This window comes from Pseudoliparis swirei, chromosome 17 (genome assembly GCF_029220125.1).
Source record: "Pseudoliparis swirei isolate HS2019 ecotype Mariana Trench chromosome 17, NWPU_hadal_v1, whole genome shotgun sequence".
In the NCBI taxonomy this organism is placed as follows: domain Eukaryota; kingdom Metazoa; phylum Chordata; class Actinopteri; order Perciformes; family Liparidae; genus Pseudoliparis; species Pseudoliparis swirei.
In genome coordinates, this window is record NC_079404.1 from 6,911,266 (window position 1) to 6,928,171 (window position 16,906).

The 16,906-nt window shown below is 42.4% G+C and overlaps 3 protein-coding genes across 5 annotated transcripts in view; 1 reads left to right on the plus strand and 2 right to left on the minus strand.

Annotated features, from left to right (window-relative positions):
• ttc7a (tetratricopeptide repeat domain 7A) overlaps positions 1-8,847 on the minus strand; it is a 55,094-nt gene extending 46,247 nt beyond the window's left edge. Inside the window, exons 1-6 of one of the 2 annotated variants that reach the window (XM_056435259.1) lie at positions 8,673-8,847; positions 6,778-6,941; positions 6,463-6,631; positions 2,999-3,129; positions 2,294-2,418; positions 1,218-1,296 (exon numbers count right to left, since the gene is read on the minus strand). In XM_056435259.1, the coding sequence (XP_056291234.1) occupies positions 1,218-1,296; positions 2,294-2,418; positions 2,999-3,129; positions 6,463-6,631; positions 6,778-6,941; positions 8,673-8,802 (798 nt within the window). In that variant the 5' untranslated portion in view covers positions 8,803-8,847. The remainder of the gene's footprint in view (positions 1-1,217; positions 1,297-2,293; positions 2,419-2,998; positions 3,130-6,462; positions 6,632-6,777; positions 6,942-8,672) is intronic. The other variant, XM_056435258.1, reaches the window with a different exon arrangement.
• A 1,038-nt stretch (positions 8,848-9,885) lies between these two features.
• mcfd2 (multiple coagulation factor deficiency 2, ER cargo receptor complex subunit) lies at positions 9,886-13,629 on the plus strand. 2 transcript variants are annotated; one of them, XM_056435262.1, is made up of 4 exons: positions 9,886-10,068; positions 11,009-11,185; positions 11,314-11,473; positions 12,089-13,629. In XM_056435262.1, the coding sequence occupies exons 1-4, from the start codon at positions 9,932-9,934 to the stop codon at positions 12,218-12,220; spliced, it is 606 nt and encodes a 201-aa protein (XP_056291237.1). In that variant the 5' UTR covers positions 9,886-9,931; the 3' UTR covers positions 12,221-13,629. The 2 variants fall into 2 exon arrangements, with proteins under 2 accessions (XP_056291237.1, XP_056291239.1); XM_056435264.1 differs by lacking the exon at positions 9,886-10,068 and adding an exon at positions 10,299-10,384.
• prop1 (PROP paired-like homeobox 1) lies at positions 13,330-16,175 on the minus strand. Its single transcript, XM_056436205.1, has 3 exons — positions 15,881-16,175; positions 14,871-15,119; positions 13,330-14,395 (listed from the first exon to the last, which is right to left on the minus strand). Exons 1-3 carry the CDS (start codon positions 16,109-16,111, stop codon positions 14,021-14,023), a joined length of 855 nt encoding a protein of 284 aa, XP_056292180.1. The 5' UTR covers positions 16,112-16,175; the 3' UTR covers positions 13,330-14,020.
• Between the last annotated feature and the right edge of the window lie 731 nt (positions 16,176-16,906).

Consider the following 16,906-nt stretch of genomic DNA (forward strand, 5'->3'; position numbering starts at 1 on the left):
CGTCGAAATCCTAAACGAAGGCTGGAGCAAGCTGCTCCCCCGTCATGTGTCTAAAGACACGCTCACTCCTGTGTGTAGTTATTCAATGTGTGTCCTTATCGTAACAACAGGTAACAGTCATGTTTAATCTGGACCAGTGAGCGCTGCACAGGGTAGAGTATAGTTACGAGGATATATGTGGATCCGTAGTCTCGAATATAAAACATAAGAGACGTGAGAGCACACAGTGTTGTATCACAATTTAATCTGAGTCGATCACAGTTTCCCAGCTGACAGCGGTGGGCGAGCTGGGTGTAAACAACGGGCTACATGCTTCATCATTACACACTGTATGAAGAGTAAACTGGTCTCACATCGACTGGACGTCAGATAACGACGTATAACATAAATATCAGACTGACAACAAGAGCATTTTGTCAAGTATTTATTGAAGTTAGTAGTATATTGAACAGGCATCAGCAGAGTCACCTACTTTATCCTCGCTCCGTGTCCTCGGCGTCTCAGCTACAGCCTCCCGAACAGGTATCACATTTTACAGCAAAGTCCTCCGTATTTAGTCTTTAAAACATTAGCGTTACATCAAAAGAACGTGACAGAGAGGCTAAGCGATGGAAATGTGCATTTCCTAGTTAGTCGAGACGGGTCCTGAGAGGCAACTCGAGGCCACTCCTACGGCACATCTGCCTCATGCACGCGTACCAAAACCAGTTAATTCAAAAACCAGTTAATACCGCACACCGGCTCAGTTTGGAGGCAATCCCTCAATCACAGATAGCTCTGAAATCCTAAATTACTAACTTTAAGTTATAATAATTTAGACTAAAGCAGAGACTCATCCTTTGTCTTAAAAGCTATGATCTTTTCGAGCATAGTTTATGTGGATTTATTTTTTAACTTGCTTTAATATATTTCCTCCTCAATTAGCTTGTCCAAAGTGTTAGCATATAGCTGATCTAAATGTGAATGTGCTGATACACTATTGATTAACGAATGCTTGGCAGCTATAGCGATGCAAACTACAGCAACTTTGCAACTATTTGTGTGTGTGTGTGTGTGTGTGTGTGTGTGTGTGTGTGTGTGTGTGTGTGTGTGTGTGTGTGTGTGTGTGTGTGTGTGTGTGTGTGTGTGTGTGTGTGTGTGTGTGTGTGTGTGTGTGTGTGTGTGTGTGTGTGTGTGTGTGTGTGTGTGTGTGTGTGTGTGTGTGTGCAAAACCTCACCTTTCTGAAGCTCTGAGACCCTCGTGACTCCACCACCCTGAGCACGCTACGCAGCTGGTGAGTACCCTGTGCAAGATGACTAACACAAAATTACACAGACACACACACTTGCGCACACACAGTGTGGTGTGCATCCGTGTGAATATGCAGTATTGAGGCTGTGAGCAATCGTACTGATATTCTGACTGTATACCTGCGAGAGACGTTCTAAAGTGACTTGAGTAATATACCCACCTGATAGTGTTCTTATTATTTTATCCACCCTATTTATGTCGATGACGGTAGACAACAGTTACCACCGTTTGGAAAAAAATGATCATTACAACCTGTGAGGAGTTTTTTCAGGGTTGTTTTGTAATTTATTTATTTTTTCGCTGGGTGTTCCTAATAAACTAGAAAAATATGCAGTCTGTCCCAAAACATAGTATATCAAAAGCAGGATCTGGCAATGCTATTCTGAACCGCAATCCTCTGTGTAGACAATATGAGAGGTTCAAAGTTTAGGGCAGCATGTTATGCGAGTAAAAAGTTATTAATATGTATTTCCAGTTAATTGCATAATAACCATGACTACTTTCTAAGAGCAGCTGCAGTGTGAACTCAAAGTAATAAATAAATAGTATGCCCTTTAGAACGCAGAGAGAGGCCACATGTTGCCTTTTTGAGTCTTAGGACAACAATGACACCTGCTGGTAATCAATTAAAATGCATCTCTGCTGCACTGAGGTCAATTGGGCCTTCAAAGCTACTCATTGACCCTCTCTTTTCTCTCTGAAATAGTCCGTGGGAAAAAGCACACGGTTTCCTCCATTACAGTCAAGGTGGAATAAACTAAGAGTGCAGCCATTAATCATAGCTCAACACCGCTGATGTAATGTAAACACAGGTAGATACATTTTTAATTTAACAGCTGTATCACAAAAATCCATTTGAAGAGATGTTTTCTTTTTCTACCCTTTACCCAGATTAAAAATGTATCTTTGGTATTTTTTGTTGGCAGACATTGAAGATCACGTCAAACTTATTTGGTAATAAAGAAGTCGTGTTGCATGTGGAAGTGTGGTGTGTGGACTCACCCCCTCTGCAGCAGACAAAGATAAGCACTCTGCAAGGAAGCCTGCAGGAAGTAGCCCAGGTCCATGTCCCCAGGTGGAGGAAGAAGACTGGCTTTGGCTGGCTTGGTGTGATGTGTTGTTGATGTCTAAAAATACACACAACATCAACGTTTTATTTAGTCTCTCTAATGCTTAAAGTTGATTTACATACTTTAGTTTGTATCCTGTTTTTAATCTTGTATATGCGTGTTTAATGTGGTTGAGGTGGAGCTCATTATAAATATTTGATATTATTTTGTGCAGTTTGATCTGTAACAATAGATCATACTTCATAAACTCATATATTAGCTGTGGAGTAAAGTGAAGTAAAGTAGAAGTATAAAGTTGCACAAAGTGGAAGTGGAAGTACAAGTACCTTTAATGTACTTTGTTACTTTACAACACAGATATACAGAACCACTAAATATTACTGACTACTAAGAATGTGTGTCGTAAAATGTTAAATAACTAAAATGAACCAACTAAAATTAGTAACATGCTGTGCTGTGAATAGAAAAGTTAAAAACAAAAACTAACAAAGAATATATTGAAGTTGAACACAGACAATCTCCTCTGACAGAAAGCTGCACGACATCCACGCAGACACAGATATATTTCTATCGTCAGTGTTACATAAACATATACAAATATTGACCATGCCAGGTCTAAAATGTATGAAAAAGCCACCTTATCGAGCTCCTGCAGGAAGTACAGAGAGGCGTCACAGGCCCTGAGGTAGCAGGACAGACTCTCCTCCTCCCTCTCAGACAGACGGACACGGGACATGGCAGAAACTGTCTGGTGGTCCAAAGACAGACCTGAGACACAAGGACAGACGACGGGCCATTGAACCACGAGACCACCAAACTGGGAACACCTCACAAGCAGATAATGCATGAGATACAGAACATCTTATGTACAATAAACTGTACAATATTTAAAAAATAATTGTCACTTCTTAATCAGATCTAAGTTAATGCGAGTGGAAATATTTGTTATATGTGTAGGCTTAAATGATGTAATTGTCAAATAGAAAATGTCAAAGAGACTTATTTCAATCTCAAAGTTAATAAATATCCTGAAATAAATGTACATCTTCAGTCATTTTTAAATGGTGCTGGATATGTTTCTTTTACAATACAAGATGCATGAGATCCTGTTTTCTCTACTTATGGATGTATTTCCTTCTCTCCATCACACGTTACTAACTCTGCTTTCTCCCCGGAGTCCTTTTGACTTCACGTCTCATGGGGTCATCGGACCCTCTGAGACGGCATAGATCCTATCTGCCTGATGCATCATCGAGGTCTGGATCGTGGAATTCCTGCTACCAACTACGCCATTGCCCTGTTGAGACTCCGCCCACTGTTGAGACTCCGCCCACTCCTCTCTACCTCCATCTGCCTGATGGATCGTGGAGGTCTCCATCGTGGAATATGCCTATTACGAACTATTCATACACTCTGTCATATTCATTGAATGTATTTAAACTCTAAATCTGTCCTTCTGTACACATGACATCTATTGCTTCTGTCCATCCTGGAGAGGGATCCTCCTCTGTTGCTCTCCTGAAGGTTTCTTCCATTTTTTCCCCCTGAAGGGTTATTTGGGAGTTTTTCCTGATCCGATGTGAGGTTTTGGGACAGGGATGTCTATGTGTACAGATTGTAAAGCACTCCGAGACTAATTTGTAATTTGTGAAATTGGGCTATACAAATAAACTGACTGACTGTGAAATATATGTTGCATTAGAGTAGGGTATTTTTTTTAAAAACATTTCCCGGAGTTGTGACTTTCTGTCGTTTAAGTTTCTAAAGGATTTTGATTAATAACTTTCAGCCATTTTTCTGCACATGGTGCCAAGCAGACGAATGCAGAGGAAGAAAGTGACTGAGAAGGATAGTCTTGGCCCAGATGCTGTGTCTGATGTCCGTGAGTGGACTCAACAGATAACTGGAACAAGTAAGAACGTTTCGAGACCTCAGGAGGCCTGTGATGGACAGCAGCCTCGGAGCCATAACCAAATAAGTGGAGAGCTGCCAATAGACAGGACATTCAAGGCCTCCACCATCATCCCCGTCCCCAAAAAACCCAAGATCACAGGACTCAATGACTACAGGCCCGTCGCCCTGACCTCTGTGGTCATGAAGTCCTTTGAACGCTTGGTCCTGTCACACCTCAAGACCATCACCGACCCACTCCTGGACCCCCTGCAGTTCGCCTACAGAGCCAACAGGTCTGCAGACGATGCAGTCAACATGGCCCTTCACTACATCCTCCAGCATCTGGACTCCCGAGGAACCTACGCCAGGATCCTGTTTGTGGACTTCAGCTCTGCCTTCAATTCCATCATCCGTCCCTGCTGCAGGACAAGCTCTCCCAGCTGCACGTGCCCGACTCCACCTGCAGGTGGATCACAGACTTCCTGACCGACAGGAAGCAGCACGTGAGGCTGGGGAAACACGTCTCAGGCTCCCGGACCACCAGCACGGGTTCCCCAAGGCTGTGTTCTCTCCCTCTGCTGTTCTCCTGTACACCAACAGCTGCACCTCCAGTCACCAGTCCGTCAAGCTCCTAAAGTTCGCGGATGACACCACCCTCATTGGACTCATCTCTGGCGGGACGAGACCGCCTACAGGTGGGAGACTGACCACCTGGTGACCTGGTGCAGCCAGAACAACCTGGAGCTCAACGCTCTGAAGACAGTGGAGATGGTTGTGGATTTCAGGAGGAATGCAGCCCCACCCGCCCTCTCATCCTGTGTGACTCCCCCGTCGACGCTGTGGAGTCCTACCGCTTCCTGGGCTCCATCATCTCCCAGGACCTCAAGTGGGAGCTGAACATCGGCTCCATCTCCAAGAAGGCCCAGCAGAGGATGTTCTTCCTGAGGCAGCTGAGGAAATTCAACCTGCCAGGGAAGATGATGGTACAGTTCTACACGGCCATCGTTGAGTCCATCATCTGCTCCTCCATCACCGTCTGGCACCCTGCAGCCACAGCCAAAGACAAGCGCAGGCTGCAGAGCATCATCCGCCCGCCCGAGAGGGTTATCGGTTGCAACCTGCCTTCTCTCCAGGTGCAGTTCACTTCCAGGTCACTGAAGCGGGCCAGAAAGATAGTCTCCGACCCTCCCACCCTGGACACTCCTGTTCGAGTCCCTCCTCCGGGAGGAGGCTGCGGTCCATCATGACCACGACCTCCCGCCACACCAATAGCTTTTTCCCGACGGCGGTCGGGCTCATCAATGGACCCCGGGACTGACTGACTGTCACCCCCAGGACTACCACCTCTTCTTCCACCTTCCTCTCTCCTCCTTCTTCCCGCTCCTTCCTCTTCCTCCTCCTCCCTCTTCCTCCCACTCCTCCTCCCTCCTTGCGTTGATTGTTGTTTGTCATGTCCAAATGTTGCACCTTCCACCAAAAAAAAATCCTCGTTTGTTTGTGAAAACATTCATTCTTTGGCAATAAACCTGTTTCTGATTTCTGATTCTGATGATCCATCAGGCAGATGGAGGTAGAATGGTGCCAACAAGACTAAAAACATAGCGAAGCCGAACACCAAGCGGCAAAGCTCTTTCCAAGGCGAGTCAACCCGGTGGTAGCCTTTCGTCAAATATAAAACACAGTTGTGCGAGGTTCAATGACATCTGTCCATTCAAGCTGAGAATTTCCAGCACTGTGACATTCATTTTGCGCAGACTGGTGTTCATCAGTCCGCTCTCCTCCCATTCCACTTCCAGTCATTGTGGTTTTAGGGCTGTGATAACTTGGGGCAAAAGGGATTAGGAATGGGATCATCAAGGAAATGTACGAAGGGAGCTGTTCGGTCTTGCCCGTGGTGTTTTTCAGGGAAACATGCTAGTCCTCCACTGACTTGAGACTCATGCTGACAGGTTGGAGATCTGCTGTGAATGTAAACTGATCAGCACTATAGGGGATGTCAAAATAGTCTGAAAACTCAGGGAAAGGCTACGGCTTATCCTTACATTCAGTGTTTCTGAATGTATTTTCGTTGTTTTTTTTAACCATACTTGCAGATTTAGGCAACTACTTGAGGAGTGCAATGTTTGTATTATCAATTATAATGATGGGGGGGGAAATCAAGTCGAAAGAAATGTTGTTTCCCCTAAATTCTCCAGAGGTGTCAGGTACCTTTAATGACAAAAGCCTCGGCCAGCATGCGGAGGTGGTAGGTTGGTTGGCCGTCCTGCGTCAGCTCCTCCAGTCCCAGCCTGGCGCACATTCCCTGGGCGTCCCGGTAGCGACCCTGCACATAGTGCACTTTGGCCATCAGCAGCAGAGCCTCGTTCAGGTACCTGGGCTGGAGGACGAAAGGAATTAAAAGGGTTTGTTAATAATGCGCAAAAAGGATGATATTTGTCTTAAAAGCCTCCTGTGCACTGTGCCATAACACTTTCAGTACTCAATTTATGTAGTCGTATAGAGAAACCCGAGGGTCAGACTGACTGTGAGGCGGCCTCGGCTAAGGATAGTGTTGAGAAGGTTTTTGGCCTGGCTCAGTCTGGGCTGGGTCTTCTCCATCAGAGGCGTGAATCTCCGTAATAGGTCAACATTGTCCTTCAGGTACTCCTCCAGCAGCGCCTCCGCCATCAGCAGCGTCCCATAGTCATCTGGTGGGTGGGATTGAGAAAGTAAACTGAGCTTTTTTGAAGAATAGGTCTGAGCTCCAGGTCAAAGGTCAAATGTTTCTATAGCCAAAGCCAACCTCACTGGTGTCCATTCAAACAAGAATGTCCCACCGGTTGTCTTTCTAAGTGTCTATATTTAGAAGCTAAAGTTAAAAAAAAGTTCCTCATTCAATAGCTGAAGATATTGAAGTTTACTCTTATGGTAAATCATTCTGTTGGATTAAAACCATACTGTTTATCAACGAGGAGAAGGTAAGTTTATAAACAGCATGACATGTGGCCACATTGCATTTGGGTGTATCGTTCACTGCAGGTGGAGAAAAATGTGTGCAGGGTTGTGGCCAGGTTTGTTTAATACTTAGGTCAGGAATTCCTTTCATATGCACCCCTATCCCCAGACTTTAAAATAAATAAAACCAAAAGCTTTTATTTTTAGTTAATTCTTCAATAAATGTGTCTGTAGATTTTTCTTTCCATATTATTTGTACTTACATTTAAAAGATACATGTGTAATTGTAGCTGTGGTGGAGTTTAAGTCTGTGGAAATGAGTGGCAAAAATGCATGTAAGAAGAAGAGGACTGCTAGCTAGCAAACATGGATGTCAACACCGGAGCTATAAAACTCTCAAAATAAATTTTCGGCTTTGTTAAGTTGACCTCAAAACAAGAAACACAATTTAACCTTACATAGTTTTGGTTTACAAAAAAACTCTGCAAGATACCTTTTGAATGCACAATACAATTAATGAAATCAGCCGAGGAAATAGCCAAGTGTTGAGATTCCCAGAACAAATATAGAGGACTGACACATATGACCTTGGTATCCTAAATGCTCGCTATACCCTTGTGGATGTGTCACTGTTAACATTTGTGATGATCGTGACTTACATCACCTCACTTGAAACCATTACAAGTTAAAATACTTCAAATAGCAAGACACCTAAAGAAAGCAAAATGGCTGCATTTGCCGCTTCACAGTTGGGTGGATTTTCACCACTAAGTTGAATTCCTCATTACACAGCCGCGATGTTCCTCTTTCTTGCATGCGAGTCCCCTGAACCCATATTTACTCTATGAAGATAAGGAGATGGAGGCAGCTGCATTAGTGACTTACCAATGCTTCATGAGGTGCAGAGTGATAAGTGTGTTTGCATTTCTTTGAGCACATGTGCTGTGTGCAATGATTTCAAGGGTAATGGCAAGCAGTGAATAGTCCAGTGGGAAACCTTGTTTATTATTAATGATATGTAGCATGGAAGACTGGAGGGGCAGTACAATAGCTTTTTGATCACACACCCACTCTTTAACTGTGTACTGTATACTTCCAGGGAGGGACATTTTATTGTTGGAGACATCCAGCATCCCCTCTCAGATCTCTTGTACAGATGTATGCCACTTTGTATTATTATGCTGGGGAAATCTTTAACACTCTTATCTTGTTCAGAGTCCAAAGTCCAACTTGTGTAGGCCTACAGCACGACCCATGCAGGACGAAAAACATATCCATCCTTGACAAACATGTTTCTCAATTCAAACCTTGTTTTGTTGAGACACAGCAGCTCTTCATTTTCAAAATAATCTTTGAAAGTCTCTGATGTGTTTTTTTCTCATGCAGCGTGCGTTATTGTTTTGTTTCTTTCTTTGGCGGTAAAAACAACAGCCATGGAAGCAACATGAGATCATTTTAAACCCCACCAAGTGCAGACCACTCACCGTCCTCGTGGATCCGAGCCACCTTCATCTGGTCGACGATCATCGGAATCTTGTCCCACTGGCACTCGGCCCGGTAACGATCCAGCTCCGCTTCCACGCGCACTTGGGTGAAGGAGATCCGAGATGCCATCGGAGTTCTGTCCCGGAGGTGACTGTACTCCCCGGCCACGATGGGAGTAACTGCGGACTGCCAAGACAAATAAATATGTAATCTTTGAGTGCGGTGAGGCGGAGGTGGAGGGGTGTGGGTTACTAAAGGCACAAAAGGTCATCAAGCGCATTAGCACAACATCCACAACGTAAGGCGTTTTAAATATGGGAATGTGCTTCATTGTTAAATGTTATTATAGGAATTAATTCATTAAAAGGTAATACAATATATAGTATGCCTACATTCCATTCCATTTACAAAGGAAACCTCTGCAATATTCCGAAAGTAAACATTTCCTAAGTGAACTATCTCTTTATTGTTACATACTTCCCGGTGATCTTGCAGCAACCAGGTCCTTAATTATTTCCGTTAAAACTTTAACTGGATCAGGTGGGGCTTTCGAACGGGGGTAAGAAGGCGTTCTCGTCCACAGTAAAGGGCAGAACGTGCATATTAGTTGCTGTGTTTTTTTATTATCTCTGCCAATAGCGTTCATTTAAAAAACGAGAATATTGACGAAAAACTAAAACAATTTGAAATTGCTTGTCTTATTGCTCCGGTTCAGCAGCACTGGCAGGCTGACGCCAACATAATACATCTGTCAGGTATTGCACTGTGACATATATCAAGGTTGAACAAATATGTATATGGTGTTGCTCACACAAATCAGCGATCCTAAATTGGAAATAACGTTGTGAACAAGTTGAGGAAGGGAGAAAGTCGGCATCAGCATTTTGATCATTTCATCCAGAGCACAGGGTGTAATGTACAGGGGAAGACAGGGGTCACTGCCTAGTGAAGGGTTTAAATGAGGGTCTCTAGTCATCTACTTTATGACATGAAGGAAAAAGAAGAAAAAACCTCAAGCCTTCTTAACAGAGATTTAGCAGCGTCATTTTCTCTCTGGAAACTTGACATGTTCTTGACACGAATTCACGCTCCTCCTTTCCCCCTCAGTACACCAAACAGCGTGTTCCCGTGCTCTGGTAATCTGACAAGTGGGCGACTGTCACCACCCCCACCCCACCTTAATGACGTAAAGCGTCACCTCAAAGGTTTAGTCTCGATCAAGGTAGGCGCCACCTGTATCTCGTCCCATCTGTGTAAAATGCTCACAATATATTGCGAGAAAGTGAATATTTTGTCAAACTACCCAAAAGTTATTTTGCATCACGGATTTAATCAAGACATTTTGCAACCCTACGTACGACGATCCAATGAAACAGCTGGGTTACCTAATTCAAGGTTTGTATTGCTTATAGGTGGTATAGCTGTATACTTATCTTACCTCAAACATAATTTAGGAACATGCACTTAATATAATAACATTTAATTCAGTCGTGGACTGCTAAAATAAAAACGTAGTTGGGTGAGTAAGTCCTCTCGCTTCAGTTGTGTACTCTTCGACCTTCTTAACCAATCACAATGAGCTGTCGTGTCAAAGTGGAGCTACGGCAAGCCACTTGGTCTCTAAAGGCTGCCACTCATTGTTGCTTGCAGCCGACGACTAACAAAATCAATATAACTGTCCACGGAGTCGAGTGAACGCGTCATTTTCCAGGTCAGAATTAAAACGATCATTCAAGTAATTATATAATTGAGTGTCTTGAATGGTGTGTACATAAAACAGTTAATAATATTTTTTTAATGCAGTCCTGAAATGAAGCTCCATGCTAGCAAGTATTATTACAGACAGCTTTTTTGCTAACATTACCTTCTGGTCATTTTTAACACAACGTCAGTTATTTAAACGTGTGGTAAATTAGCTTCATATGCTATTAAATTAAATATAAATATTCACCCCATTGTTTTTCGCACGTGGTTAATGTCCCCTGAACACCGTTTAGATATTGTCTAATTTATTTTGATTTACAATCATCACTTTACAAATGTTGTCTTCGCTGTTGGCCAACTGGCGCCTCGTTAAAACGATAGAGCCAGCTTCCTAAATGTGTTTAATGTAGCTCTAACAGGGTGTTAAAAAGATAAACCAGATATTTATTAATGGGGGTTATTCATTTGCAACACTGGGATGTATACATTAAAAGTGTGAGGGTAAGAGCTGAAGATTGACGAGTGGAAACAAATATGTAAATTCACTGTATACAAACAGGATACGTAAACTGTGATATTTCCCAAAAAGGGTTTTACGCAATTAACTTGTCTGTCTCTCTGTGTGCCCCAGAATAATGAGGAGTGTCAGGTGCAGTGTGCAGTGGGGGGGTCTGATCGTCCTCCTATCCTGCTGTCTACTGTGTGTCCACTCTCAAGTGGATCCCCAGCAGCACCCGCCGGACTTAGCGAGTGCAGCTCACGCCTCTGGTCACGGTCACCTGGACAAAAACATGATCCAGGACAAAGAGTGAGTGTCAAATCTGCAATCAAATGGGTTCTCTGTGGATGCACGGATCAGGACTTATTTGCACAGAGGGGTGAACTTTGAACATAGTCTCACACGCAATGGAGCCCATTTTGACTCCTCTCTTTTAGCCACATCATGGAGCATTTGGAGGGAGTGATCGACCGACCAGAGAAAGACATGACACCCCAGGAGCTCCAGCTGCACTATTTCAAAATGCACGACTACGATGGCAACAACCTGTTGGATGGGCTGGAGCTCGCCACAGCAATCACACATGTACACAAAGAGGTCTGTGTTTGAGTGTGTGTGTGTGTGTGTGTGTGTGTGAACACAATGTAGTGAACACTAGTCCATATTTTTTGAAATATGTCCAATTTAAAAAAAAAAGCTTTTGAACCTTAGGTTGCTCTTTATTTTGTAAAAAAGTTACTCATGATGACTGCAGGGGAAAAAAACGTTCCCGCAATATTATTGAATCGTATAGCCAAATAATAGCAGATGTAAAGCCATTTTAAAAGTTAAACACTATGTGTAACTTTCAAGTGAAAACCGGATCTTAGTTTGAAGTTTTGGTGCAACAAAATTCAAATGTAATCTCGCTTTGGAGTAAAAACGGAATTGATGTTTAAAAACTAAATTATTTTTTTCTACTATTTTAAACTGCTTTTAAAGTTTGGTGCCATACGATTGAAAGTTGAACCTTGATTTTAATCGGGTTTGAATATTAGTTATTGTTCCAGTTGACAGAAACTTGGTATGCAACTTGTCGGACACAGACACCGAAATAACATTTACTTGCTTATCCAAAGAAATCAAATATAGAATGAATAACATCTTTTGTTGTCCCGCGCACACGCATGAATAATACAATTTTTTGTTTTTATCATCTTGCTCCATCCTCAGGAGAGAGGGGAGAACAGCAAGACGATGAAAGAGGAGGACCTCATTATTCTCATTGACGACGTCCTAAAGGACGATGACAAAAACAACGATGGTTACATAGATTATGCCGAGTTTGCCAAATCTCTGGAGTAACGTGTCGCCTGGGTGTGGACATCCTCTGTGCCCGCAACAACATCAACAACAACATTGTCAACAACAAGAAATCTGTAGATAAGTAGGCGACTGAAAAGCTGCCACCAACCATTGTTTAATTTTTGCTTTCCATCTCGCAGGCGATCAATCAGGGTTATTGGTCATTTCTTTCTGAGCTTGTGATACTTCTGTTTTATTTTTTATTTTTTACTCCGCAACTTAGCTGGGAGCAGAAAACAGTTATGCTAGTCAGTTACTAAGCAACAAAAAAGGGAGAACAACTACATTGGCTTTTGACATTTATTTATGTTTTACTCTGGTGTATGCTTACACTCACAGTGACATTTCTGAACCTTCTGTTTTAGTAGGTTCCTTGAAACCATGCCTTTGAAAAAAAAATCTTATTATTTTTAAATTAGGGGGCAGTTCCACCAATATTAAGAAGAGACACAGTCTTCTACCTAACCCTGACTCGTAATTCTGTTTTAGTGATCTCTCAGAGATCTCTGCCAAAAGGCCTATACGATTACAATCCTAATATTTTTATTGGGAACTAGTTCTACCAGTAAAGTGGTAGCAGAGGTTTCAGTGGCGGGTACATCGCAAAACCCGTGGCAAAACGACACCACCAAACTCTCTGCATGGCCCTTTTCAAACATACATATAGTGTGCTTTTGAATTTACACGTAGCCCGATAGCATCTAATCCGAATGTCACTGTTTATTTAAATGGAGCCCAGTTTCCATTTGAAACTGGTGATGTGTACACACTGGATTTATTTACACAATCATCGCTGTGCTACACTCTACACGGTGGACCAAACTGTTCCCTCTGCAAATGATTCCCTTTCATTTGCTGTTTTTGTTTTTTTGTCATGAGAACCAAAAAGTGGCCTTGACTTACTTGCGTGCGTGTGGTAGAAGTTGTATGTTTGAGGTTGCGGACAAAACAACACACCATTGAATGTCGCTAGCAGGTGTTTCTGGAGATTACTACAATTAGTCAATCACCATCTTCCTCACTATGTCTGCGCTTAAAAAACAATACCTGTCATCACAGAGTAAATGTGAAGCAGTGCCTCACAGCCGACTTGTGTTGACTGGATCTGAAAGCACACTAGTTGACTCTGCTGCCACTCCAAGCTGATGTATGTTTGCCACTCATCATTACCTTTTTTATTTTTCAAAATGGATAAAACGTGTCTGGTCTCTTATGTGTTTGTTGAATTCATGTCTTTGGGATGGATTGATGGGATCCATATTTTTGCCATCCAGTGTTGATTCTTTAATCAGTTCACGTTGTTGATTATTTATATATATATATAATATATATATTAAACAAAACTGAAAGCACAACGAATGCAACTGCATTGTTTCTGGAATGTGAAATATTAAAAACTATTCTACAGATGTGTGAAGTTTTTTTCTTTTAATTGATTGTGAAGAATATTTGGAATCTTTATTTTTTTGATGTACTGAATACGTTTTTTTTTAGATTATCATGTTTCAGTGATATACATTGGGTAAATTGGCATTGCCCCCAAAGCGTGTAGGATTGTACACACGCATCAGATAAAAGACTAAACATTTTGGCATTGCTGTAAATTGCAATGAAGAAAATAACAAAGTATGTCCACTGACGTGTAAGCCGTAGCAGTGTACTCACTGTTAGTGTTAGTGGATGGAGGAGAACAAAATTAAAGTAAATGTTCACACTAAAATGAGTAAAAATGTGTGTGAATGCATAACATGATCACTCGATTTTCTTTTATTAATTTTTTTAATTGGCCTCTGTTACTTCTTAGCTCCAGTGCAAGGTGGGGTCCAGAGGCTGCATGGGGGCCAGCGAGAGCATGGGTGAGGTGAGGCCGCTCCTCAGCGGGCCGTACCAGTCCTCATGCTGCCGCTGGGTGGCCGGCTGTGGCGGGACGCTGGAGCAGGGGCAAGGGCCCACCGGGCCCGGGTGGCAAGAGTACGCCCCAGAGGGAAGCATGGGGGGGAGGCAGGGGATGTGAGTCAGGGGCTGCGTGTAGTACTGCCGAGTCATGCCGGGTGGCTGGACGTGCACGCCGCCCAGCATCACTCTGTGGCACGGCATCACAGCCACTGGGAGGACCTTCTGGGAGGCCCGCTCCTGCTTCCGCTGTTTGGCTCTTCTGTTCTGAAACCAGACCTGCTGGGACAAGGACAGGATACTCACATTTCAAAATAAAATGTGCAATAGTGCTTTCAAGTAGAGTGGGACAACTTTGTAAGGATCTTTCATGCAGCATTTCTGCAGTATCATACATTTCATTTAATAAACAGTGACGAAGTGAATGGCAATGCCGAAATTAAAATGCAAAGTCTAATCTTTACATCAGTTGATTGTATTGATATTATTGTTTAATAGAATTTATAGGTAATACATTACTGTTGTATAGGGTGTCTTCATTGAACAGTAAATGCAATGCATGCAAAACAAACATGATTCAATATGAGTAATATCATTTGTAGTTTATGTAAATTAATCTGCAGTGCTGTGAGTCCCTGCGAAGCTGAAAACACAGATCTATTCTTAGACAATTAAATGAAGTGAATGTTTTTTGGTCATAGTTCCCTCTTAATATCCGTGGGACTTTTGGGACATCTTAAGTTGAAGGCCGTCCCACCTGTATGCGAGCCTCGTTGAGCTTGGTGACGTGAGCAAGCTCCTCTCTGTAGAAGATGTCGGGATACTGGTTTTGTCCAAAGGCCACATCCAGCTGCTCTAGCTGCTTGTGGCTGAAGGTGGTGCGGTGTCGTCTTCTGGCCGGCGACGGATAGGCCCGGCTCCGCTTGGCGAGGTTGATGCCTATGGAGGTCTCACATAACGTCACCTTCCTCACTGACCCTCCTATATCTGTTTTCAGGAGGAAGAATAAGAGATGTTAAGGCTTTTGCATGTATGCCGAAAATACTTTCTGGAGACAATTCTCTGGCTCCTATTTCCTGAGTTATTTGGCATGATGCAAAAAAAAGGAGTGGCCTAAAAAAACTCGTGAGAGCCCATTACACCAAATGAGTGTCTCAAAAAAGAGGGATTACACTGACTTCATGGTTCCCACTGCCACCAGCAACCTGAGAGCTGCTGAGCTTTAGCTGCCAAAAACAAAACTCGTGAGAAAAAGATACCAGAAACTGGGGGATTTGTCTGAGATTATTACGACAAAGTGACTTAATCTGACAAATTGGTTCGCTGAGTTGACCTTGTCCGTCCACATCACGGCGGTTAAAGAAGAGACAGGTGAGGCGAATTTGATGATGGGTATTAAAAGTGTACTCTCGCTAAGAACGATTTACTATTTTTAGGTTATATGGTTACATATTCATGCAGTTTAACACAAATCCCTTGATTACTGTTTGAAAAGTAAGGACTTTAAATTGATACATGGCAAATAATACACTAGACTCAGACCAATAGGGAGTACAGTTGTTTTAGGGCTAAAGGTTTGATTCTAAAGCAGCCACCAGAAAAAATGATATGCTTATATTCAACGTCAAAACTGACAAATTAATGTTTTTTTAAAATCCTTAATTGTTTTTTAATTGTTTGAGCTGGAGGATACACTGCATTAAAGTAAGCTTCATAAAGTGAAGCGAAATATTGCTGAAAGTATGCACGATTTGGCAAGAGAGAGACCACTGCAGGTCTCCCTCCGTCGCCGTGTTGTCGGGGAAATCGTAATATGAAAAAAAAAATAGTAAACATAATTTTGAAGATGAACTCACCTGCACTGGAGCTGACAGTAGCCATATCAGAGAAAACCTCGGCACAGTCCTGGTGGCCCCTTACTCCGTCTCCTGCTACCTTTACGAGGGCTGTCACTGCTGCTCTGCTCGTACACTGTCTGAACCCCCACACAGAAGTCATATGTTGAGGCCCACCCACCTCGGTTTATCTTTACCTGTGTGACAGTCTGTCTGTGTCACAAACCACCTTGGGCAGCTCACTGGGACTTTTTGCTGAATGCCCCTTTGGTAGTAGCTTTATAGAAATACAACAGTCTGGACAAATTTATGAAACATTGATATTTCTCCTTGTGAGATTTTCAACATCCATCCGTAGAAAGAGACAACAACTTTTCTCCATGACTGACGGACTTCATTTGGACATTATATTGGATGTCTATGTTTGTCTCAGAGCTGTGTTGTATCCATTTTTACATGTAAAACCAATTGCATTTTTTCTAATGTTGTTTTTGTTGTTGTTGTTCATTCAACGAGGAAAAATGTGCATTGCCTGTGCCTGGTTTATAAATTAAGAAAAGAAACAAATTAAGAAAAAAATATTTAGGCCAAAACACGATGTATATGCACATATATTGCCAATCAATGCCATGATAATATAAAAATAACTACCAAATATATTCTAATACAAGGACAAATTTATGAAACTATATTGATATTTCACATATTTTCCTTGTGCAATTGACCATTCTGAGACTATTATGCTGCATATTGATATATTGTTTGACTGACAACACTTGCAGTGAGTACAATATTTAACTACATGACATTTAGTTGAAAAATACTAAATAGGAGCCGGAGAATTAAATTGCTCACCCCATAATCTCTTACCTGTGTATCATTCAATTCAGTTTATTTTGTATAGCCCAAAATCATTATTTACAAATTTGCCTCAGAGGGCTTTACAATCTGTACACAT